Genomic DNA, 23,913 nt, shown 5'->3' on the forward strand with positions numbered 1-23,913 from the left:
CATCTCCTGGGGAGCACCCAGAGGTGATGGGCATCGGCAGGGAATAGCCAGAGGTTCCAGGAACCCAGAAGGGAGCAGAAGAGGGGTGTCCGCCCAGTCAGCAGGGCCTGCTCCCAGGAGACCCAGGAGGGAACCATGGGAGGAGGGGTCCATGGAAGCACCTGCCCAGAGGACACAGGGCTGCCGTAGCACCTCTTTCCCAGCTTCAGCTTGTGGGCCAGAGGTTGGGCTGTCCATATGGAGGCCATGAGGTGGGCAGGGCAGGCACAAGCAGCAGATGCTGGGGGACAGGATGCAAAGCTCACAGGTGGCAGTGACTTTGTGGACAGGATGTGCGAGCTACTGAGTGCAGGTATGTGGCTGCGCTGGTAGACACCGGGAATGGGAACAGGTAGCAGCCTGTGGGATCACGGACTCAGTGTTCACAATGCATTTTCTTGATATGATACTAAGTTTTAAAAGATTTTTTTAATAAAAACGAAGTGTAGATACAACTTTCAACAGCCTATATGTGAACAACGGGGTCAACTTTCATTTTACAGAGGTGGAAAACACCACTCTGGATAGACCCAAAGGAGCAGCTGAAGCCAGAAGCGAAGCCTCTCCTGGTCCCTCCCAGCAGGTAAGACAGCTACTTTATAGGTAAATGGGTGATCTGCAACAGACCTACCAGGTCTGCTAGAAACAGCACTACAGGATGCCCAATCGAATTTTCACTTCAGATGAATGACAAATGTGTTTTTAGTATAAGGATGTCTCAAAGATTGCATAGGATATACTTACACTAAAAACTATTCATTATTTATCTGAATTCAATCTCACTGGGACATGAGTGTCTGGAAGTCCAACCTCAAGAGGAGGGCAGAGAGGTTCTTGCTGAGTCCTGGGGGGATAGCAGAGTCCTGCAGGCCCAAGAGCTGGACAGCTCACTGTGGACAGTGGCCCCTGCAGCGCTGATGAAATTGCCTGTGCTCTGCAACCCCAGGGAGGCCGGGGTGAGATCGCTTACCTGTTCAGACCCACATGCACCAGGAGCAGATCTAAGAAGGTTTAGAGGAACCAGAAATGAGTGACACAAATGAGACAGGTTCTGTCTGCTGCAGAACCTTCCAGAATAGAAGGGGCCGGGAGCTTGCTCAGTGGGCAGCTCAGCCTCCCTGAGCCCCAGTCTTGGGCTGCTGCAGAGGTGTCTTCATGGACAGTTTGGGATCTTAGATCGAAAAGCACTGGATGCTGCTCCTGGCCCTTCCAGAACATTCTATGGTCCTGTCAGCCCCTCGGGTCAGAGGAGAGGGCTGTGGAGCTGCTTTCCAAGTGTGATCTTCATGTGCATGTGCAGGAGCTACCTCTAGAGAACGTGTCTCTGCACAGAGTGGGTGGCCTGGGCTTATCGGAAGATGTGCTCCTAATACCAGCTCGGCGCTAATCCCTCAGCAGCTCTGCCGACCATGGAGGCACTCAGTCCCTCTGGCCACAAGTGCAAATCTCTAAAGCCATGACTGCCGCAATGCTAGTCTCTGGGGGTACCCGGCTCCCCACAATGGTAGCTGACATCCAGGAGGGGCAGCCAAGGCCACGGAGGACTCGACATCCTCATGAAGCCCTCCCTGCGGCCCCTGGCTCTGTCAGTATGCCTGGCCATTTGCTGAGGCCCCTCTCCCTTATCCTCATGGCCTCCCCAAGGCTTGTGGAGACGCCCAGCCATGGCCAAGAGGCTAGGGCTACCTCCCCCCATGCATCAGTGCAGAGGCCCGCAAGACGCTCCTCCCAGAGGAAAGGGCACAGCCCACCTCTAAGGCAGCTTGGAGTCCTTAAGTCCCACCCCAGGGCTGGCATTGCACCTTGTGAACCCTCTGCCTATGTCCTGGATCCCGGCCACAGCCCAGATGGCAGCTGGGGCTGAGTCAAACATGGAGATGTGTGGGGACCGTCTATATTCAGGGTGCAGCTGGACTGGGCAGTCAGGGAGCAGAGTGATGTGAGTGTTCCCAGGAGTAGGGCTTTGGTCTTTGGTACAATAGCTGCTGACAATACAAGGGGATTGCAGTAAGACCCGTGGCAGGGGTCAGCAGAGCCATAAACAAAGGCAGCCTGCCCAGAAATTCCCTGGGAGGTGAGGTCAGCCAGGCCAGGGGTAGTCAGCTTGTTCCAGGAGGGGCCAGAGAGAAGACAGCTCAGGTTGTGAGGGACCAGGGTGGGTGCTGCTGACAATCAGGAAAGAGCATGGCCACAGGGCAGTCTGGCGCCCAAGAACCCTGAAGGTGACCCTGACAGAGACTACAGGTCTCAGCGCCTCACAAATGCTGACTGTGGGGTCCCCAGGATGCAGTTGATCAGGGCCTGGGCCAACCCTTCCTAGCAGTGGGACAGCCGACGGCTGTCGGTGTTGCCAGTCTCCCACAGAGGAGTTGGGCTCTGAGAGGTTAGAGGTTAAGGTCCAGGAAACCCAAACTGGACTTCTGGCAGCACCACCAGGACCTGTCCTGTCCCACCAACCAGTGGCTGCCAAGAGGATCTTTGAGAGTTCACCTGTGATTGGCTGATTCCACCAGGACATCGTATTGTCTGAGTGAAGAGCAGGGGACAGTCAGGGGCAGAGGCTCGGGGATCCAGGCCCAGAGTCCCTGCCCTGTGCCTCCATAGCCATCTCTGTCTTGAGCCAGGAGGAGACCCAGCGCACAAGCAGGGGCCTGGCAGAGAGATCCCTGTGTCCACTCGCTGGCTGGAGGACCCCACAGAGCCCACCACAAGGCATTTGGCGCCTCCCCACGAAGGCTGGCGGGGCTCTCTGTCCTCTGCTGAGTGGCTCTGCCCCACCGCCTCACTCCAGAGCCCATCTAGGAAATCAGACACATTCCTGACTTGGATGAGGAGGCCTCCACGGCAGAGATGCCCTTCATGTCGTCCGGCATCTGCCCGTCCTCACGCCACACATTCAACTCCCCAAAGATGCCGGTTTCGATCATTTCCTCCTGCCAGGGAATGGGGCAGTTGCCGGTGGCAAACTCCTGGAAGAACTCCGTGTCAGCTTTGTCAAAGAGCACGCCTTTGACCGTGGAAAAGGCACCTACATCCTGAATGTTTTTTGCATATACGGTTCTGGAGTCTGGGATGAAAGGCGGGATCAGCATCCCTGTTCAGAGACAGAGAAACAAGACGCAAACAGCATGTGGGTAAGCAGGGTGTCGCACAAGAAGATGCTTCCCCAGCAGCCCCTCGAAGTTGCAGGGGCCTGGGGGCTGACCCTGCCTGAGGAGGGCCTCCCAGGGCTCTGCGACCCCCATGGGCATGTGGCCAGGTGCTGGAGCCCCAGGTGGACCGAGTGGGAGTGGGAGTCTGGTTTAGAGGCTACTCGTGAAGGAACCTCAGGCAGGTCCACTGCCTCCCTGAGGTTTCCCTGAAGCAGAGAGCATTCTGCCCCCTCCACCAGGGACTCTGCCTCCTGGGCCACTTGCCCCCTCTGCAGACCCAGGCACAGGGCCCTTAGGTCAGCCTCCCAGCTGGGCAACATCATTGTCATCACAGGCCAGATTCCCAGGCCCCACATGTGCAGGCTGAACCTCACACCACCTTTCAAAAGGCAACTTCTCCCCTCAATATGTTTGTAGGCCATGACTCCCCAGGCACCAGACACAGAGTGTCCATGATGGACAACCTCCCAGTTGGCCAGACCACCTCCTTCCCTCAGTCCACACTGACTCTGCCTCCAGAGAGAGCTTGTAGTGGCATCAGGACAACCCTCATGCTGGTAGACACTCACGAGTCCCCCATGTGGTTTCTGCTCATCTCTCTTGGAAATGGATACTCAAGATGGCTCAGTCCCCATTACTGGAGGTCAGGGCTCACAGTTCGCACATCTGACCACATGCACTTGCTCACAACTCCAATCTCCTGGACGCTGCTCTGACCCTTCTCTGCAGAAGCAGCTTCCCTTTGGGGAGCCTATGGCTCCATGGCTATCTTGTAACTGTGGTCACACTGGGTGCAGAGAGCCCTCTCCCTGTGTAGGCTCCCAGGGCGGGGGCTGCAGCTGGGTTCCTCCCTCTCTCAGACACACATGCAACCTCACGTGTGCAACTTGGCAGTAGCACTGGTAAACTATCTTAAGCAGACAGCATGAGAACCCTGCTTTGGGTGTGCTTGGGGGCTCCTTTGGGGCACAGGGTGGGAGGTGCATGGTGGGGAGCCCAGTGGGTTTGGCCCTGAAAGTTGACCCGCTACCATCTCTTTCCTTCCTCCCCACCTCAAGATGAGACCTGAAGGCCTGCTCAGACCTGCTGAGATCTGTTCACATGGGGCCACTAACGCCAGTCCTGAGCAATGGGGTCAGAGCAGAGGGTGGGGAACATTCACAGGGCCCAGGGAACTGCTCCCCCTGTCTGAGCGCCTCACAGTACCGGCCTCCAGCTGTCTCCAGTTAAGGTCTTTGAAGAGGGGTTGGACACGCAGCGCATCACACGTCTGGTTCCTGAACCCCAAACGCTTCTCAGGGTCCTTCACCAGCAGCGCCTCACAGAAGTCCTTGCTAGGCTGGCTGAACTTCTCCGGGTACTTGACGGCTTCTGAGAGGATCCGCTGCTTGAGCTCCTTATTCTCCACCTGCACAAGAGGAGGGGACAGGAGCCGAGCTGCACAAGCTCATTCCCACCAGGGTAGGCAACTGGGAGGGCCTCGGGGCACCCATGTGCTCAGCTCCTCAGCAGGTGGTGCCCAGTGGCCAAGGAGGGGACAGTGTCTACAGAGGACCTGGTTGACTCCCTGGAACATTCCCACAATCATCCCAGACCCACGGAAAGAATGGTCAGAATGAGAGGTGGGCAGCACAGGCCTACAGGGGAGGCCAGCCAGTGGGACACTGGGGAGGCACCCAGGGCCTGTTATCAGCCATGCTGGGCAAGTGCATCCCCCACCCCCACCCCCAGAGGCCCTGGCTACTACAGAGCAGAGAGTTTCCTCAGGTACCTGCAGAACCCCCTCAAGCAGGCCACTGACACCCCCGTCCCCACACGCCTACCTCGAGGTGGACAGTGCAGCCCCAGACACTGGAAGATGGGGACTTACTCTGTTCCCAGTCTGTCCTGGGGAAACACTTCCAGGGGACACTAGAAGATGAGGGACTAACTCTGTCTCCAGCCTGTCCTAGGGGGACACTTTCAGGGGACACTGGAAGATGGGGGGCTAATTCTGTTCCCAGCCTGTCCTGGGGGTGACACTTCAACACCGGAAGATGAGGGACTGACTCTGTCCCCAGCGTGTCTGGGGGTGATATTTCCAGGGGACACTGGAAGATGAGGGATTTATTCTGTCCCCAGTGTGTCCCGGGGTGACACTTCCAGGGAACACTGGAAGATGGAGGAGTTACTCTGTCTCCAGCCTGTCCTGGGAGGGGACACTTCCACAGGACACTGGAAGATGGGGGACTTACCCTGTCCCCAGCGTGTCCTGGGGTGACACTTCCAGGGGACACTGGAAAATAGGGGACAGACTCTGTCCTCAGCCTGTCCTGGGAGGGACATTTCCAGGGGACATTGGAAGATTGGGGGTTTAGTCTGTTTCCCTGGTGAAGGACACACTTCCAGACAAGTACCAGCAGGAGAAATTGGGCAGGGCAATGCTACACCCCAAGGCCCCCATGCACAGCCTGGGTCCCTGTCTGGGCCCTGTGCCTTGGGGTGGGCAGCCCTCTGGCCATGGGTCACTCTGCCTGGGTGGACCGAGAGGCAGTCTTATCTTTGGGCTGAGTCTTCACTCGCTGGAAGGGAAAAGCAATTTGGTCCACTGCTTGAATAGAGGAATGGCCTCCCATGTCACCCCTTTTGTGGTCCTGGAGGCCCCAAGAGCCAGCATCCACGGGGCTCGGGAGAGGCTGTGCAGCCCCAGGAGAGGTCTGCTTCCTTCTAGGTCCAGGCCTACTGCTGTGCCTGTGGTGGCAATGGGCTCTTGGCGTCTGGGGAGGAGAAGAGCAGCAGGACCACCCACAGGGGAAGAAGCCCTGACACCCAGCATCCCCAACCCAAGATCACTGGCCTTGGCAGTCACCAGGCCCCAGTAGCTGTGGATGCACTGGGGATGGAGGCTCGGGGTGGTCCATGTGCCCTCTCTGGATGCCGCAGTGGGCAAGTCACCCAGAAGCAGTGCCATGAGGCAGGACCCTGCAAGGTTGAGGGCAGCCAGCCCCAGGTAGGGGTGTTGACTCTGTCCTGTGCTCTGGGCACAAGGAGAGGCCTGAAGTCCCTCAGCCACTGTGGCGTCAGGAACTGGGCAAGTCACTTTCACCACAGACAGCAAAGCAGCCTGCAGGAATTTGCCCCTCCCAACTAGGACCCTGCTGGGTGGGCCCTACCTTCTCTCCTCGGGCTCTGAAGGGTCCTCGGGCTGCGATCATCTCGTACAAGGTGACACCCAGGGCGAAGTAGTCAACAGAGAAATCATACTCCTCCCCCCGTAGGAGCTCGGGAGCCATGAAACCTGCGGGCCAGAGCACAGTGGAGTTCACAGATGAGATGTGCTATCCCTGCAGGGAGCTCCTGCCCTGGTTACCACAGGACCCAGGCTCCGAATGTGCTCTACGTGGGGGCTCAGCACTGTTGGCACTCAGGGCCAGAACACCCTTGGGTGTGGAGTAGCCAACCAGGTGCCAGAGCATCAGTGACAGTCAGAAAAGTCTCCAGATGCAGACAAATGCCCCTGGGGGGTGGAGAGCTGCCCTGGCTGAGGACCTTGCTTGGCATGTGGGTGTGAAGTCTCCTCCCTCTCTGGCACCCAGACTCAGGGGCAGTGGGGAGCATGTGATGACAAGCACAGTAGCATGTGTGTGACTCGTGGGCGTGGCAGGTGCAAAAGAGGGACCCCTGCACTGACGCCCAGATGTCAAAGTGTGGGAGGACTGTCCCCACCACACTTTGGGCTGAAGGGAAGGCCCAGCTCTGTGCCCTCTGTGCTCCTCTGCCTGGAGGCTGTGCTGCTAATGTGGACCCGTCTGTAAGCACCCCTTTTCGGGCACCTATAGAGCTCAGGTACAAATTTACAGCGTTTAATCCTGACAGCACCAAGAGCACATGCTGCTGCTCAGATTGGAAGCAGAGGTCCCACCAGCTTAAGCATTTTAAAATTTGCTCAAGATGACAAGTGTTCAGAGTGGCTTCAAATCCAGTCACTGTGACACCCTTTGCAATGGGCATGGAGCCCAGCACTAACATATCCAGCATCTGTTTCTGCCTCGCCTGTGGTTTGTGTAAAAGTCCCTCTCGTGTGTAAAGAATCAGACAGTTCTCCACGTCCCTGGGGCCACTTTCAGCCTTGCCCCTCTGGAGGTCAAAGGGCCCCAGCCTTCCTCAGCCATCCACAGGCTCCTCCCATCTTCTCTCCACGACCGTGTCAGGTAGGTCAACTCGACATCTTTCCCAGCTGAACCAAATCAGAGCCCGGTTTTCCTTCTCTGCAGATTCTTGTCTTTTTCCCAGATGACTGCGTCTTTTTGTTATTTTCATTTTTTCTGTGCACTTATCACCAATCCAACCCTAAATTCTGTGGCACTTCTCTAATTGTGTTGTATTCCAATTTATCAGATATTTTATCAATTTCATCATTATGAGAGAGGCTTCCTGTACTGTCTTCCCTGCTCTAGTCTGGATTCACAGCTCCTCAGCAGATGTCCTCAGTGCCTGGGCCCACTTTGATGACCCTGCCCCAGATGCCCCACCTCTGAGGTCAGCTCCTTTATTCTGATCAAATAGCAGCCTGAGAAGGGCTTTAGCTCACCTTACACATACGTTTTAAGAACTTACATATCTGAAAATGCCTTTATTTTACCTTAATATTTACCTGAGAGTTTGGGTGCCCTAAAATTCTAAGTTGAAAATCATTTGCCCTCTGAATTTCTAAGACATTTTCCCATTCTAGCACTGTCCTGGGAGCCAGCCCCCCCCCCCAATTCCAGGTTCTCTCTGTGGGGGCCGCAGTCCACCCCTGCAGGCGTGTAGTGTCTTCTTTGTCCCAAAGTGTCACCCTCTGTTTGTGATCCATGTGCAAGGCAGTCCTAAATTCCCGTGGCTCCCCTCTAGGGATTTTCTTGGAATATTTCATCGGTATCTTTCCTCCTGCAGGTTTCCTGTTCTTCCTTCAAAGTTACCATGCAGTGCTGAGCTTTCTGGACTAGTCTCCTACTTTTCTTGTGTTTTCTCTCTTATTTTCCACATTTTTGTACTTTGATCCACTTTGGGGAGAAAATCCAAATTTATCTTTCAAATCTTTTCTTTGGAATGTTTCATCTCTGCCACTTTTTCGTCCTCTGGAGCTCTCTGAGTGCTCATTCTCATGACACAGTTCCCACCTCACAGCTGCAGTGTCCCCTATGTCTCCCCAGGATGTTACCTGGGTTAGATTTCCTACAGTGCCTCCTCCACGGGCCTTCAGGACTATTCCCCTGGGGTCTGGGGCTCCTGGCCTCCTGCTCACACTGGAGGCTGGGCCACCTTAGGGCTGGGCCTTGCTGCCAGTGTCCCCGGGGTTCCTCACTGGGGAACCTTCAGTTCAGAAGCATCACCTTCTGAGCTGGTCAGTCTGTGCGGACATGGAGCTTCAGTCATTCCCTGATCTGGTGCCATGTGCTGGAAGCTGAGTGGAGGTGACGCTCGGGGACACCTCATCACCCCCGAGCCCTCCTCCTAAGCTGTTTGCTTGCCCTGTGTTCCCCAGGCCCTCCAGGCCTCACTGCAGTGTACAGTGACCACAGTGACCCCAGCATCACACTACACGGCCCTTGCTTCAGCCTGCCCTAAGTGCCTGGCACAATGACCCACATCAAGCTACACATCCGCAATGGGGCACTCGTGGTCATTTTACAGCTGGGGTGTGGTAGCTTGCCCCAGGACACGGACCAGGGGGCTGTGCTCCCATCTTGGCTCTTGCCACCATGGGTACACTGGGCCCTGCCTTGCATGTCCAGCAGGTAGAGACCAGGCAAAGTTGTCTGTCTGGACAGTCAGGCTCCTGAGGATGTTCAGGTGCCCACCTCTGGCATGTACCCAGGGCCCCACGCCCCAGCTGCCAGCTAAGTGAGGGCCAGCCAGGCTCCGAGGTCCATGACTGACCCTAGGACTAGGGTCAGCTGCTGGGCTAGGGCAGGGGTGGCGCCATGATGCTCAGTTTCCATATCCCAAGCTAAGGTCTTTCCTGCCCCTCTAACGCGCATGAAGTGGAAGCCCACTCTGCAACAACACCAAGGCCGATATGACCAAGAGCCACTCCTGCACAAGGGTCACAGGAGCCATGTGGCACAGAAGTCCCTGGCCCTGAACATACCTGTGTAGGCTCTGCCTGACAGGGAATTACAGACTTTGTGAATACTAACTGTGCATGTGAGCACCATGTCTAGACTAAAACGAGAGTCTGCTGGAGTCTTCTGCCCTGCCAGACCCAGGGCACAAGTCACCTTCTGGGTGAAGAGCCTGGTGGCCCCTGCTGGCAGCCTGAGTAGCACAACTCACATCCCCAGCCATGCAGCGTGTGCAGCAGACAGGTGGCTAATTCTATTGCCTGGGCAAGTGGTAGCCTGTGTGCTGGCTGGCCTTGACCTGCTACTAATTTCTCTAAACATCAGGCCCCTCCATACCCCTCTGGCTGTGCCCTGGGCCAGCATAGCCCCAACAGAGAGAAATCACCAGGTAGAGCCTGCTATTGGTCCAGACTGGCAGAGGAGCCTTGTACCACAGGTGAGGGCAGGAAGACAGACCCAGAGGGGGCTCTGGGATATGCACCTGCCTTCTACTCATGCCCCAACCCCAACATCTCCAGATAACTGTGCTGAGGTGACAACCAGAGCCTGATACTGCCACACGGGTGGTGGCCACACTCACTTCGACAAAGAAATGCGAGCGGAAAGCCCAGTGTCCACCGAAAGTTCACATGAAATCCTCAAACCAGCAGCTCAGCACCCACAGAAAAGGTGATTAGGGCCCTCTGGCGGCCAGCTGGGCCTCACACTCAGTGCCCGAGGCAGGGTCAGTCAGCACATGTCCTTGTAGTTAAACTCCTCAAATCCCGGCTCTGGGATGGTCCAGAGTCACCCTGAAACACGAAAGTGGGCCTTGCCTGGGTGCCCCACGTGCAGGACTTGGTGAGGAGCGTGAAGATGACAGCAGCACTGCGCCTCACCTGAGCCTGCAGACAGTCATCCCACGAGAAGCAGGTGCAGCCTGGGCTTCACTGAGCTGTGGGGCTGCTCCAGAACATTCTTGGAGCTGCCTTCCAGAAAATTCTTAGACCTGCTATTGTGGGAGTACCTTTCAGGGGGATCCTGAACCCCACACCAAGGCAAGTGCAACATGGCACGAAGGGTGTGGGTGTGCAGTCGTCCTTCCTCAGTGCTTGGGGACTGCACTGCCCAGGCAGCAAACTGGCGCGGCTGGGGCATAGACACAGACGGCGCCTCAGAGAGTTTGAACAGCACGCTACACTAATGCCAGCATCAGGTGACAGCACCTTTTCCCCAAAGCCAAAACAACCCAGGAGAAGAAGGAAATTTGCCAGGAAATCCCATCAGAAATAACCTGAACACATACAGCCATCTAGGATGTGGAGAGAAAGGAAGGACTGGAATAAACGCTGTGGCCACAGTCAGCGGCTCCAGGTACAAATGCCCCGTCAAAGCCTCACAACAAGCCGGTGTGACAAACATTAGCCCTGAAGGCTCAGAGTTCCCCCAAATCATCCAAGCTGCCGACCTGACCTTGAGTTCTCCGCTCCCCTGAACGGTGGCTTCCTCATGCTAGGGGCAGAGTGAGAGGACACAGTGAGATCGGCCAGCGCAGCAGAATGAGCCTGCCTGGGCCCTCACACACAGACACACAGACAAACGCATGTGCACTCACAGAGATAGGCACACACCCATACATGCACAGGAATGCACATGCCACACACAGACACAGTCACATAAACATAGGGTACACATGGGCGAACACACACAGACATGCACACAAATGTACATGCACGCACATGTAGACACTGATACACACATGAACGTGGATGTGCATATACACACCTAGAGATGCATACAGACAAACAAGCACACACATACACAAAGATGCACAGAGACATATGTGTATACATATGCATACGTGCACAGGCATGCACAGAGGGTGCATACATGTGCATGTGCACGCTCATGTATGCACATTTATAGGTGTGTGCACACAAAGACAGGCATTTGCACACAGGCACACCCATAAGACACCCACGCATGTATACCCATACATAAATGCAAGCATATGTGTGCACATACACTTGTACACATAGGTGTCTTTACAAGCCTACACACATATGTGTTACAAACACATTGTGTGTCAGTTTCATAAGCCTACATGCATATGTGGTACAAACACACCATGAGAGCTTTATTAAAGCTGAGCACATGCCCACTAAGGCCAGTCCCTGTCCCCTTGTGGTGTAACAGGGTAGCATGGCAGTTCCCAACCTTCTTGATACCAGGGGCAGGTTTCATGGAAGACAATTTTACCACAGACAGGGGTGGGCAGGGGTGGGAGAGGTTTGGGGTGATGCAAGTACATTCTAGCCCCACCTCAGGTCATTGGGTATCAGCATCTCACAAAGAGCAGCAACCTAGAACCTCCCGCAGCTGTGCACCTGTCCCCACTCCTGAGAAACCGATGCCTCTCAAACTGACAGGAGGCAGAGCTCAGGCGGGACTGAGCAATGGGCAGTGGCTGTGAACTCAGGGAAGATGCACTTGTTCCCAGCTGCTCGTCTGCGGTGCGGGCTGCAGATGTAGCAGACTGGGGCCTGGGGCCTGGGGCCTGGAGATGCAGGTGTAGCAGACTGGGGCCTGGGGCCTGGGGCCAGGAGACCCAGGTGTAGTAGAGTGGGGCCTGGGACCTGGGGATGCAGGTGTAACAGATAGAGGGCCTAAGAGCCTGGGGACACAGGTGTAGTGGACTGGGGCTTGCGGCCTGGGGCCTGGAGATGCAGGTGTAACAGACTGGGGCCTGGGGCCAGGGGATGCATTATAGTGGACTGGGGCCTAGGGCCTGGGGATGCAGGTATAACAGACTGGGGCCAGGGGACGCAGGTGTAGTGGAGTGGGGCCTGGGGCCTGGGGATGCAGGTGTAACAGACAGAGGGCCTGGAGCCTGGGGACACAGGTGTAGTGGACTGGGGCTTGGGGCCTGGGGCCTGGGTGCAGGGGACACATTGTAGAGGACTGGGGCCTGGGGTCTGGGGATGCAGGTATAACAGACTGGGGCCTGGGGATGCAGGTGTAGCAGACACTTGGAGCCGTGACTCTCAACCCCAGGCCTCTGAACTAACTCATTCTGTTGAGGCCCAGAGAGCCCCTGAAGTCCCTGGGGTCCTGCCTGCTCCCTGTGAAGGCACCAAAGTGGGCAGCTGTCACTATAGCAGGTTTGGTGCACCTAGACCAGCAGCCACTCTTAAGATGGAACTGGCTGTCTCTTAGGCAATGAGGAGCAGTGTAGCCACTGGGATAGGCTGACTGACAATTGCCTGGGGCCTGGGGCTGAGGGAGGCCTTCTCTACCCCACCCCCACCCCAGGCAAGGAGATGGACCCAGCTGTGCCCTGGGGATGGACAGGACCCTGGCTCTTCTCAAGGCACAGAACTTCCCCGCCTGCCTGTGCACACAGGCCTCACCTGGAGTTCCCGCATAGCCTTTGGTCTTGGTCTGCCCGTCCATCAGCTCCACAGCCAGCCCCAGGTCAGAGATCCGCACGTTACCTGGGAAGGCACGGCCAGGTCACATGTGCACAGCACAACGGCAGGACAGCCCAGAATCGCACAGGTCGAGGGCCAGCCTCTGTATGCCACGCACATGCTGGACATGCCATGCACACTATACACCACCCACACATATGCCACACACACGCCATGCACAAACCACACACATGCCTGCAAATGCCCACAAACACCACACACCACCACATATGTGCCACACATGCCATACACACACTACATGCCCTCCACACTCCATGTACATGCCACACACAAGCCACACACCACACATACACCTCAGACACGCCACACTCACCACATGCCACACACATGCACAAATGCCATGCACACTATACACCCCACACACTATATACCCCACACACTATACACCCCATGCACACTATACACCCCACACACTATACACCCCATGCACACTATACACCCCACACATTATACACCCCATGCACACTATACACCCCATGCACACTATACACCCCACACACTATACACCCCACACACTATACACCCCATGCACACTATACACCCCACACACTATACACCCCACACACTATACACCCCATGCACACTATACACCCCACACACTATACACCCCACACACTATACACCCCATGCACACTATACACCCCACACACTATACACCCTATGCACACTATACACCCCACACACTATACACCCCATGCACACTATACACCCCACACACATCACACACACTACACAGATATCATGCATATGACACACACTCTACACACACGTCACATACACACCACCCATGCCAACCATCTCCCACACACGCGACACATGTCACAAACCCCACATGCATGCCACACACACACCGAATACCACACACAGTACACAAGCCACACACATGCCATATGCATACTACACATATGCTGCACACCACACGTCGCACACATCACACATGCACCACACATACTCTACATACACACCGCATGCACCACATGCCAGACACATGCCACACACTACACACACACACCATAGTAACACATCACACACCACACATACCACATACCACACACACCTCAGAGGGGTATGTGTACAGACAGTACACACAACACTCACGCCTCAGACACCTCAGACCCACACCACACGACACATACCACAGTGGACACACCACACACATCACACAAAACACACACACAGCATACTGTATGCAGCACATGTGGCACACACACCATGTGCAGCCTCACACTATAACACAGTCCCACACCATCACGCACACAGCCTCATACAATGACATACAGGGAGTCCAGGGTGGAGCGCAGATAGAGCCAGGCTCAAAGCTAGAATTCCCAGGTAGCCACCTGGAAGCTGCCTCCCCACTGAAGATCCCTCACCCAAGCTCACGGCAGCAGCTTTTACAAGTGTCTACGCCTCAGCCCTCCTTGGTGATAGGCCAGAGCAACGATCTCACATCTATTTTCTGACAAGCACCTGTGCAATCTCACACTCAGGCAGACAGAAAGCACAGCAGTGGTCACCTGCTGGCTGTCAGCTGCAGTTAACGCCCAACTGCCACAAAGTCCGTCGGAAATCATGGTGCCCACGTGGGGACTGTCAGCTGCCCCTCTCTCTGTTCTTAGTGGCTGACTGAACGGCAAACTCAGCTGCCACAGTGCCCTTGATGCTCTAGCAAGCATTTATCTGAGCAGCTCCTCCCCCACCCCCCCCAGACGCTGAGGCCACAGTGGCAGAGCCAGGGGGAGGCGCCTCACCGTCATTGTCTAGCAGCACGTTCTCGGGCTTGAGGTCACGGTAGACGATCCTCCTCTGGTGCAGGTGCTCCAGGCCGCAGATGATCTGCGCCGTGTAGAAAACGGCGCGTGGCTCCAGGAAGCCGGGGTTCTCCTCATCTACATTGTAGATGTGGTACCTGTGGGGCAGACCACTGCGCGAACCATGCCCCCAGGGGCTTAGCTGGCAGTGACATCACGTACATACATAGCCAGGCCTCAGCATCGTGTCCTGTGCCAGCCAAGTGCCTGGTCACTTTGGGGCAGACCCCGGGGCCATGGGGGCTGAGGGCTTTAGCATCTTACCTCAAAGATGGCACCTCAAAGGTGACAAAAGAGTTTCATGTGCATGTCATCTCCCCCTTCTGGCCCTGGGGGACGGCTCACAAAGCCGACTGAAGAGACCAGACTGGGGCCAGCCAGGAGGCCTGCCCAAGCTGCCCGAGCTGCCCCACAATGTGAGCTGCTCAGTACGCCACAGGCATAAATGGTGGCTTCACTCAGCCTCTGTTGGGCTCCCTGATGGAGTCCGCAGCAAGACTTGTCTTCCCAGCCTTCTCCCTGCCCTATACACTGTCCTTTCTTGTGTTTCCAATCACACATTTGACAGAGAAGCAAAATCTAACAAAAGGAAATGGATTATTTAAACTAGGTAGCGTAGACGCAGACCAGGGACCACAACCCAGGTCAGCTAGCAGCAGTGGGGATCCCGCTGCAGATGGCTGGAGCGCAGAGAAGTCCCCTCTTCCTGAAACTCTAGCTCCTCTGAAAGTGAGGCCAACCCAACTTTGCCTCAGGGAGACTGAGCTGGAAGCTGTAGACGGCGGGAGTGGAGCCTGACATGCCACCTGCAGCTCCCCCCATGACCTCACGTGTGCCAGACACCCTCTGAGTATTAGACTAATCTTCACAATGACCTTTGAACTCAACTGTAATTTATCTCCCTTTTACAGTCTGGGAAACTGGGGCAAAGATCAGCAGAGCTTCCTGGCTAGCAAGTGAGTCCTCCCCTCTGGGCACCAGCAATCTGTCCACCCAGGAACCCACAGCCTGTGGAACATGGGCACACCTCATCCTCTTGCTGATGATGGCAAAGGCACGGCTCCCACAGCTGGACACGCCAGGAATGGGCGTTGGCAATGTTCATCTTCATGTACCACCCTCTGAGTGAAAGGCTCCCAGCGTGTCACGCTCTACCCCACACTCACGGACATGCCTGCAGCTCAGAAGGCTACCCTGGAGGTCCTGCTCTGTTGGGCACTGGGGATTTATTGTCTCATGTAGTGGCTCCCAGAAGACAGCGGCAGAGGAGTTCTGAGGGGGCCACGGGGCTTTCCCAGATGGCTGCGTGTTCTGTGTGTAGGAAGCCTCCCAGCTGGGCCTGAAAACCCCCATCCCAGCTGAAACAGATAGGCCCCTTTGCCCATGTCTGGACAAGGCTTTACCTAATGTCCCCTCCATTCATGATGGTCATAACCAGGCAGAGGTCAGTCTTGGTTTCAAAGGCATAGGCCAGAGAGACAATGAACCTGCTGTGCACCTTCGCCAGGATCTTCTTCTCGACCATAGCACCCTGGAAAGCAAGATACTGAATAAGTGCCAGCTCCAGGACAGAAAGTGACCAAGTTCCACAGCAAGAAGATGTCATAGACACCAGAAATGAAGTGGTAAATGCATTTTAAATGCAATTTTCTAAAACAATTCCAAATAACTTAAAAATATGCCTCACATGCCCCATTTCCCAGAGAGAAAACCAGACACACAAATTTCTTCAGAGACAGGAGACTGTAGGTCTCCTGGGCCAGCCCCTGCCCCTCAGCTGGAAGTATGAAGAGGACCTTCCTCCCAGCCCTTCACCTGGCACAGCACCTGCAGCCCCTCCTATCCTGGCCTCTGGGGACGGGCCACTGGCCAGCAGCTCCAAGCCCTTGCCTTGCTGGACTTTAGCCTTCATTTTACAACTTCTTGTATGTCCTTTGACACATTTGAGAAGGTGGTTTATAGGACAGCAGGTCCTTTTGAAGAAAGAATCTGCTGTAGCAGGCCCCGTCTGCAGCTGCAGGAGACCCCCAGGCTGCTTTGCATTCAGAAACTGAAGTCAGGAAAAGAGGCTAATACGTTGGATTAAAATCACAATTGATGCGAAGGGCATGGCGTTTAAATTATATGTCAAGCAGCAGCTTTGATGTGAAGGGCATGCTGTTTGAATTATCTGTCAAGCAGCAGCTTTAAGCAAATTACTGTTAGCTAACATGAGGCTGACCCATCGCCCGAAGTCCCACAGTGAAAACATTCGGTGTTTCTGGGGCCTCCTGCTTAGTACTTCCAGGAGCACCTGCCATTTACTTTCACTAAGCTCAGAGGCCCGCAGGGCTGGGCATTGGCCTCTGTTTACCCTCAGAGTTGCACTCATCCTAGACTCTGTGCCAGGCAGCAGGGAAGGGACAGGAGCCATGTGGGACAGAGTCGGCTGAGGGCTGCCTTGGAAAATGTGTCCTTTGAGCTTTAAGCAGTTTCCACTGACCACACCCAGGCCAGACACAGGACACTGGGAGGCAGAGCAATGAGCCTTCCAGAAAGCAGCCACGGTCCTGCACCATCAGCCTGGCATCTGGTGGCATTGCCTCAGTCACCTGCAATCTACCTAACATAGGCCGGGGCTTTGGGGAAGGCCTGGGAGTGACCCAGAGCCGCTCCCCTACAGGCCCCTGTCCCTCAAACTCTCCACTGCACTTGGCCCAGGGAGGAGCACAGGCCACACGCACTTCCTGCCTGGACAGGCCAGGCTGGCTATATCTGGGGGCCTCTGTGCCCCCCTCCCCGGGCACCCTGCTTATTTGATACCCCCACCCCTTTCCTCTCCCCTGGTGCTCTGCTTACTTGATACCCTTTCCTCTTCTTCAGCCGCTTCTTGTTGAGCTTTTTGCATGCGTACATCTTGCCGGTAGCCTTCATCTGACAGGCTGACACCTCGCCGAAGCCCCCCTTGCCCAGGACCCTGAAGTCCAGGAACCAGTCCTCCCCCATGGGCTGGGCCTCCAGCCATTTCCACTGCAGGAAGCGCAGGAAGTGCAGGCTGCCCAGGAACTCCTGGAAGGGCTCCTGGCTCAGGTGTACCAGCGTGGCCTGTAGCAGCGGCTGAAATAGCCCGTCCTGGCTGACCGCAGGCCCCTCCTTTACCTTCGCTACCATCCCCTCATCCAGGAAGCCACAAAAGAGCTTGGCCTTAGGGTCCAGGTAGTCAGCCAGAATGGCCTGGGCCTTCTGCGGCCGGAGGTCATCATCAGCGGTGTCATAGTCCTCGATGTCCCTCCAGAGCTCCAGGGCCGGTACGTGCCTCTCGTCAGTCTGCAGGAACTGCTGGAAGAGCCGCTTGCCAATGGGCTGCTCCACACACACACTCTCAAACTCCAGACCAAGGCTGTCACGGAGGGACTCGCACTTGGAAAGTGGGGGCAGCTTGAGCTTGGCCAGGTACTTTTTGTCCCGGGAGGATGGTGTGCTGCTCCCGTCAAAGCTGCCCCGGGCAGCGATGAAGGCAGAGTTGGCCACCACTGTCTCCAAGGATCCGAAATCCATCCTGGCACCAGCTTCCTGCCCGCTTCAGGCGTGAGGACCATCAGCCGAGGCCAAACCTGCAGCACTAATGGCCAGAGCAGGCCTGACTGATGCCCTTGGCCTGTGGTCCGTCCCTGCCTGGCTGGACAAGGGAGCTGTCCTGGCCACGGTGAGGATGCTGGGGCCCTGCTGGGAAGCCAATGGTGCCCAGAGCTGACGCAGCACTGGACTAAATCCCGACCTGGGGTCACAGAGGACGTACTAGGGTGAGGAGCAGGTGCCAGAAAAAGACAATCCGCTAAGCTTCTCTGACCAGATTAGACAGGCGTTCAACTCACCCCTTCCTCCCAAGAGGCTGTCTTCCTCTCCCTCACTGAGAACAGCACTTGGAGGTGTGAGGTGGCCAGTTGCTTTCCCTACTATATTTCATTATTAAACTTTTAAGATAATACAGAGAGACAGACAGTACCTGATAGTAGGAAGTTAGAGTGAAAAAGCCCCTTACAAACAGGTTCCTGGGGCGTCTATAGGTAAGACTTACTCAGGGATCAGCTCGAATCATTATCCTTTTTCTTACCTGCAGTTTGTAGGCAGAGCGGATGCCAGGCTACAGTGTTGGTGACTGTCAGGGCAGGTGGCAGAAGATGCCCAGAGCTATACCCTGGCCGAGGTCCCACCCAAAGGCAGGTCCACGCGAAGCATGAGGAGGCCAGAGACACTCACCCTAGGCACACCCGGTGCACACATGGGGCACATCTGGGACACACCTGGGGCACACTTGGGACATTCCGAGATTCTGTTTTTCTAACTAGCTGGGACACACATGAGGCATGTCTGGACATGCCTGGCACACATTTGGGACATGCCTGAGACAAACCTGTGACACACCCAAGGTATGCCTAAAACACACCTGGGTATAGCTGGCACAGACCTGGATCACTCCTGGGACAAAATTTTGATATGCGTGAGATACCTGGGACACCTGGGTCACCCTTGGGACATGCCTGAGACATACCTTGGTCACATTTGAAATACCTGAGACACAGCTGGAACACTCCTGAGACCTGTGACACACCTGAGACATACCTGGGACATGCCTGACACACACGTGGTCATGCTTGGGACACATCTGACACATAACTAGGACATGCCTGAGACACACCTAAAACACCTGGGGCATGCCTATGACATACCTGCGGATCATACAGGAATATCATTGTCAAGCTTGTGTGGCATGGCTTTGTCTGTCTTGTTCTGGCACACAATAGGTGCTCAATAAAGGTCTAGGGAAGAAGAATGATAAGGAAGTGAGCAGGAAATTGGTTACCGTTTAAAGAAAGGAATAAAGGGTGGCAGATCAGAATATCCTGTCCCAAAGAGTCTGGGGAGCTATCAGCTCACCCCACTATATCACAGTGGGAGCAGAAGCATGAGGGATTCTGCAGGTGGGTGCAGGATCCTCTGAGGCAGGCAAGGATAAATGCAGATGAGAACACCCCAGCTGAGCAGCCAGTCTCTCAGCTCCTAGCAAGGGCTTGGGCAGGTGCAGCAGCAAGTAAATATTTGAGGTGAATAATATCCCATCATTCCCCAGGAGACCACTTAATAGCAGATGACCTTGGGCCAATCACCTTAACCCCTTTCCGCCTCTTGTCTTAGGGGGTTTAGATGGGACCGTGGTTTTCATGGAGCTTTATAAAATGCAGCAGCTACTGTTCATGCTTTCCAGCGTGCCCTGGGCCACGCGCTGCTAACAGCACTATGCAGCTGAATTGCCTGCCTGGAGATCCTGCCAAAAGAACCACTTTGCCTCAGCGGTCCTGGGGTGGGACTGAGGTTCTGTTTTCCTAACTAGCTCCCGGCTGGCTGCTGGTCAGGACCCTGCTGTGAGATGTGCGGTTCTGCAGTAGACAACTTCCCACTTCATTAAAGGGGGCTGTCCCACACTCATTTACACTGGGAACCAGTCAGTTAAAGTTAAATGTTTCCTAGCAGAGGACTTATTTGGAGAATTTGGAGCGAACTTGCTCTCAAAGAGAGGTAAAGTATGCAGTGTTCCCCAAATTCATTTGGTTCTGGAAATCTTTCTTGAATTAAATTTTATATTTCATGATAATTGTATATTTACAATTGTAAATATACAATTGTTGTATATTGTAAGAAATAATCCAGAGAGACCCTGTGAGCCCTTAACTCATTTTCCCCCCAAAGTAACATCTTGCCAAATATCTCAGCCAGGACACTGAAGTGGATACAGGCAAACCCAGGGATTGCTTCCCACCAGGCTCCCCTGGATCCTCTGCAGACACATTCACCCCCAATCTACACTCACCCCCTCCAACCACTACTCTGCTCTCCGTTGCTAGACCTCTGCCATTTCAAGGGAGCCACATAAACAGAAGAGTACACCATGTAACCTTCCTGGACTGGCAGTTTTCATTCATCATAATTCTCTGGAGATTCACCCAGGTTGTTGCAGGTACCAATAGTTCATTCATTTTTATTTATTTATTCATTTTATTTATTTATTTATTTTTGAGACAGAGTCTCACTATGTTGCCCTAGGTAGAGTGTTGTGGTGTCACAGCTCACAGCAACCTCAGACTCCTGGGCTTAAGCGATTCTCTTGCCTCAGCCTCCCAAGTAGCTGGGACTACAGGCGCCTGCCACAACACCTGGCTATTTTGTTGTTGTTGTTGTAGTTGTCATTGTTGTTTAGTAGGCCCCCCGCTGGGTTCAAACCTGCCGGCCCTGGTGTATGTGGCCGATGCTCTAACCACTGAGCGACAGGTGCTGAGCCAGTTTGGTCCTTTTTACTTTTGAGAAGTGGTTCATGGTATGAATGCACCATTGTCTGTTTAACCATTCACCTGCTGAAAGATATCTGGGTTGTTTGCAGTTTTTAGCTATCATGAATAAAGCTGCTATAAATATTTGGGTAGGTTTTTGTGTGAATATATATTTCCATTTCTCTGGGATGAATGCCTGAGAGTGCAATTGCTACGTCGTACGGTAACTGCATGTTTAGTCTTAAAGAGACTAGCACACCTTTCCAGAGGGTCTGTGCTGGTACAACCCCTCCACTTCCTACCACCAGATTGTGTCGCCACTGTTGCTATGTTTGCTGTTCTGGTGGGTGTGCAGTAGGATTCAATTAGGGTTTTAACTCTTTGTTTCTCATTCCTCTCCCTCCCCCCGCCCACCATTTACCTGTGGGTTACTTGAACACTTTTTAGGTGTTCAACTTCACACTATTTCTTGCTTTCTCATATTCCAGTGTTTTTGCTTTTATTATTTTCTTTGTTTTGAGAACTTTCTTTAGCCAGTGTATTAGGGTAAGTCTGCTGGCAACATATCTTCTTGCTTTTTCTTTATATGAGAATGTCTGCTTCCCTCCTTCATTCCTGAAGAATATTTTTTTTTTTCCAGACTTGGGTACTGGGCTGATAGTTCTTTTCTTTCAGGACTTTAAAATTATTGTGAAATTTTCTTCAGGTTTCTCTAGTGCCTGATGAGAAATATACTGTCATTCAAATGTTTTCTCTCTGGCTTCTTTAAAGATATTTTTGTCTTTAGTTTTCAGAAGTTTAATTATGATGCATTTTTGGCATGGATTTGAGAGGTAATTACTTTGGGGTTCACGCAGCTTCTGTAGGCTGTCTTTTGCCAAATTTGAGGAGTTTTCAGCCATTATTTTCTTTGAGTACTTTTTTAGCCTTGCTCTCCTTCTAGTATTCTGCTGACATGTTAGAGCTTTTGTTATAATCAAATCCCTAAATCTCTGTGCATTTTTCCCAGTGTATGTTCTATTGTTTTATCTTCTATATCAGGGATAGTTTCTCTGTCCCCTTTATTCCGCTGTTAAACCGATTTTTTTATCTCTTTATTTGGCTATTGTTTTTTTAAAATCAAAAATTTCCATTTGGTTCTTCCTTGTAACTTGTATTTCTTTCCTTAAACTTTCTATTTTTTCATTTCAAGGTTTTTGTTTGTCTGTTTTTTGATTGCTTGTTGAAGCTTTTTTGTAATGGCTGCTTTAAAATCTTTGTCAGCTCCAACTTCTGTGTCACCTTGATATCTATCGATCACTTTATATTTTTTGTTTATCGGGTTTTCTATAGACAGGATCACACTCTGTCACCCAAGCCAGAGTGCAGCAGCGTGATCACGGCTCACTGAGCTCTGCACTCCTGAGTGCAAGTGACCCTTCTGCTTCAACCTCCCAAGTAGCTGGGACTACAGGCACACACTACTATGCCTTGCTAATATTTGTATGTATTTATTTTAGAGAGGGGGTCTCTCTACATTGCCCAGGCTGGTGCCAAACCCCTGGCCTGAAACAATTTTCCCACTCCAGCCTCCCAAAGTTCTGGGATAATAGGTATGAGCCATAGTGCCTGGTCTGGTCTTGTTTTAATTCATTTAAAAATCTTTCCGGTTCTGTGTGTGAGATGGAGGGATTATCTATTGAAACCTCTTTATTTTCAGATTATTTAATCTGTCTGTCTTTTTTTTTTAGACACAGTCTCACTATGTTGTCCTCAGTAGAGTGCTGTGGCGTCACAGCTCACAGCAACCTCAAACTCTTGGGCTTAAGCAATTCTCTTGCCTCAGCCTCCCAAGTAGCTGGAACTATAGGCACCCACCACAATGCCCAGCTATTCTTTTGTTGCAGTTGTCCTTGCTATTTAACTGGCCTGGGCCGGGTTCAAAACCGCCAGCCTTGGTGAATGTGGCTGGCGCCGTAACCACTGTGCTAAGAGTACTAAGCATAATCTTTTTGTCTTATCTGCTTTCTGTGACTCTATTCCAGTAGCAGAGGCGGCTTTGCTTTGTCACCACCATGTAGATGTAGGAGGCTCCCTGGGTGGGTGGGGGGACGTTCTGGCTGCTACATGGTCTGCACCAACTGCACCATGGGGGTAGCCTTGCTCGTGTGTGGTGGTCCAATCCTGACAGTCCACTAGGTTGTGTCTGACACCATCTAGGTGGGGGAGAGTGACCCCTACTGCCAGCTGGGGAGGAGGTCCAGCCCCTCCATTGTCTGGAGCCCAATGTTTACAGAGTGCCTGTCTCTGCATCCGGTCCCATGGCTCTACAAGGAACCGCCCTCTACAAGGCTTCCAGCCCCACTTCCCCATAGGTGTTCGTGCAGAGGAAGGTCACTCTGATAATGCTTGTGCAGCTCGGCACACAGGCACCTGCTTCTGAGAATTAAAGATTAAGTTAGGAAGACTGAATTCAAAGACATTTGGAAAGAACTTATATTCTGCTCACTCAGTGGCATCTCTACAGGTCACAGATACTACACACAGAAATCTTCAGACTCCCCGGCACTCGGGGGCCCCAGACCCACAGGCTGTGACAAGTAGACCACAGTCCACTGACATTTGCCTTAACATTCCAAAATCATAAATTGGCGCAGCGTTAGAAAAAATACACAGGATCAGTCCATCACAAAAAGGCAGGAGTCCTAACTACAGTGGTACAGTTCCCTGTGAATTGGTTACAGACAAATTTCATCCTAAAAAAAAGAAGGCAGAATCACAGTTAGAAGCTTTTCTTTATTCTTCTTCCCAGAGAAACTAATTTGGTTCTGTAGTCCCAAACAGAAAGTCTCCTGGTGCAACACCCTAAATTCTAGGTGAAGTCTAGATTACAACACTCATATTTAATTTGACTTAGATACTTCTCAAAAGGCCACTGAGCACATCGTGTGGCCCTGCAGCAGTGGACGCTCCAGCCATATGTGACCGCGGCATCAGCCACATGGATCTTGTTTTCAGTGACAAGGTCTCCAGAACCAGTGGCTGCCTACTGAGATCGTCTGGGGCATGCT

General features: G+C 53.5%; 1 protein-coding gene across 1 annotated transcript; it reads right to left on the reverse strand.

Moving 5' to 3' along the window:
- Nucleotides 1-500: 500 nt before the first annotated feature.
- GRK1 (G protein-coupled receptor kinase 1) lies at nucleotides 501-18,095 on the reverse strand. Its single transcript, XM_053564116.1, has 7 exons — nucleotides 17,397-18,095; nucleotides 15,962-16,089; nucleotides 14,499-14,656; nucleotides 12,667-12,750; nucleotides 6,344-6,468; nucleotides 4,398-4,599; nucleotides 501-3,133 (listed from the first exon to the last, which is right to left on the reverse strand). Exons 1-7 carry the CDS (start codon nucleotides 18,093-18,095, stop codon nucleotides 2,838-2,840), a joined length of 1,692 nt encoding a protein of 563 aa, XP_053420091.1. The 3' UTR covers nucleotides 501-2,837.
- Between the last annotated feature and the right edge of the window lie 5,818 nt (nucleotides 18,096-23,913).

Source organism: Nycticebus coucang, chromosome 15 (assembly GCF_027406575.1).
Source record: "Nycticebus coucang isolate mNycCou1 chromosome 15, mNycCou1.pri, whole genome shotgun sequence".
Taxonomy (NCBI): domain Eukaryota; kingdom Metazoa; phylum Chordata; class Mammalia; order Primates; family Lorisidae; genus Nycticebus; species Nycticebus coucang.

Bases quoted from the DNA above. Each gene is read 5' to 3' on its own strand.
- GRK1 (XM_053564116.1), bottom strand. From the start codon at position 18,095: ATGGATTTCGGATCCTTGGAGACAGTGGTGGCCAACTCTGCCTTCATC. The intron at 14,657-15,961 runs GTAAAGCCTTGT...TCTGCCCCACAG, and splicing joins ATGAATGGAGGGGACATTAG to GTACCACATCTACAATGTAG. The intron at 3,134-4,397 runs GTACTGTGAGGC...GTCTCTGAACAG, and splicing joins CTGGAGACAGCTGGAGGCCG to GGATGCTGATCCCGCCTTTC.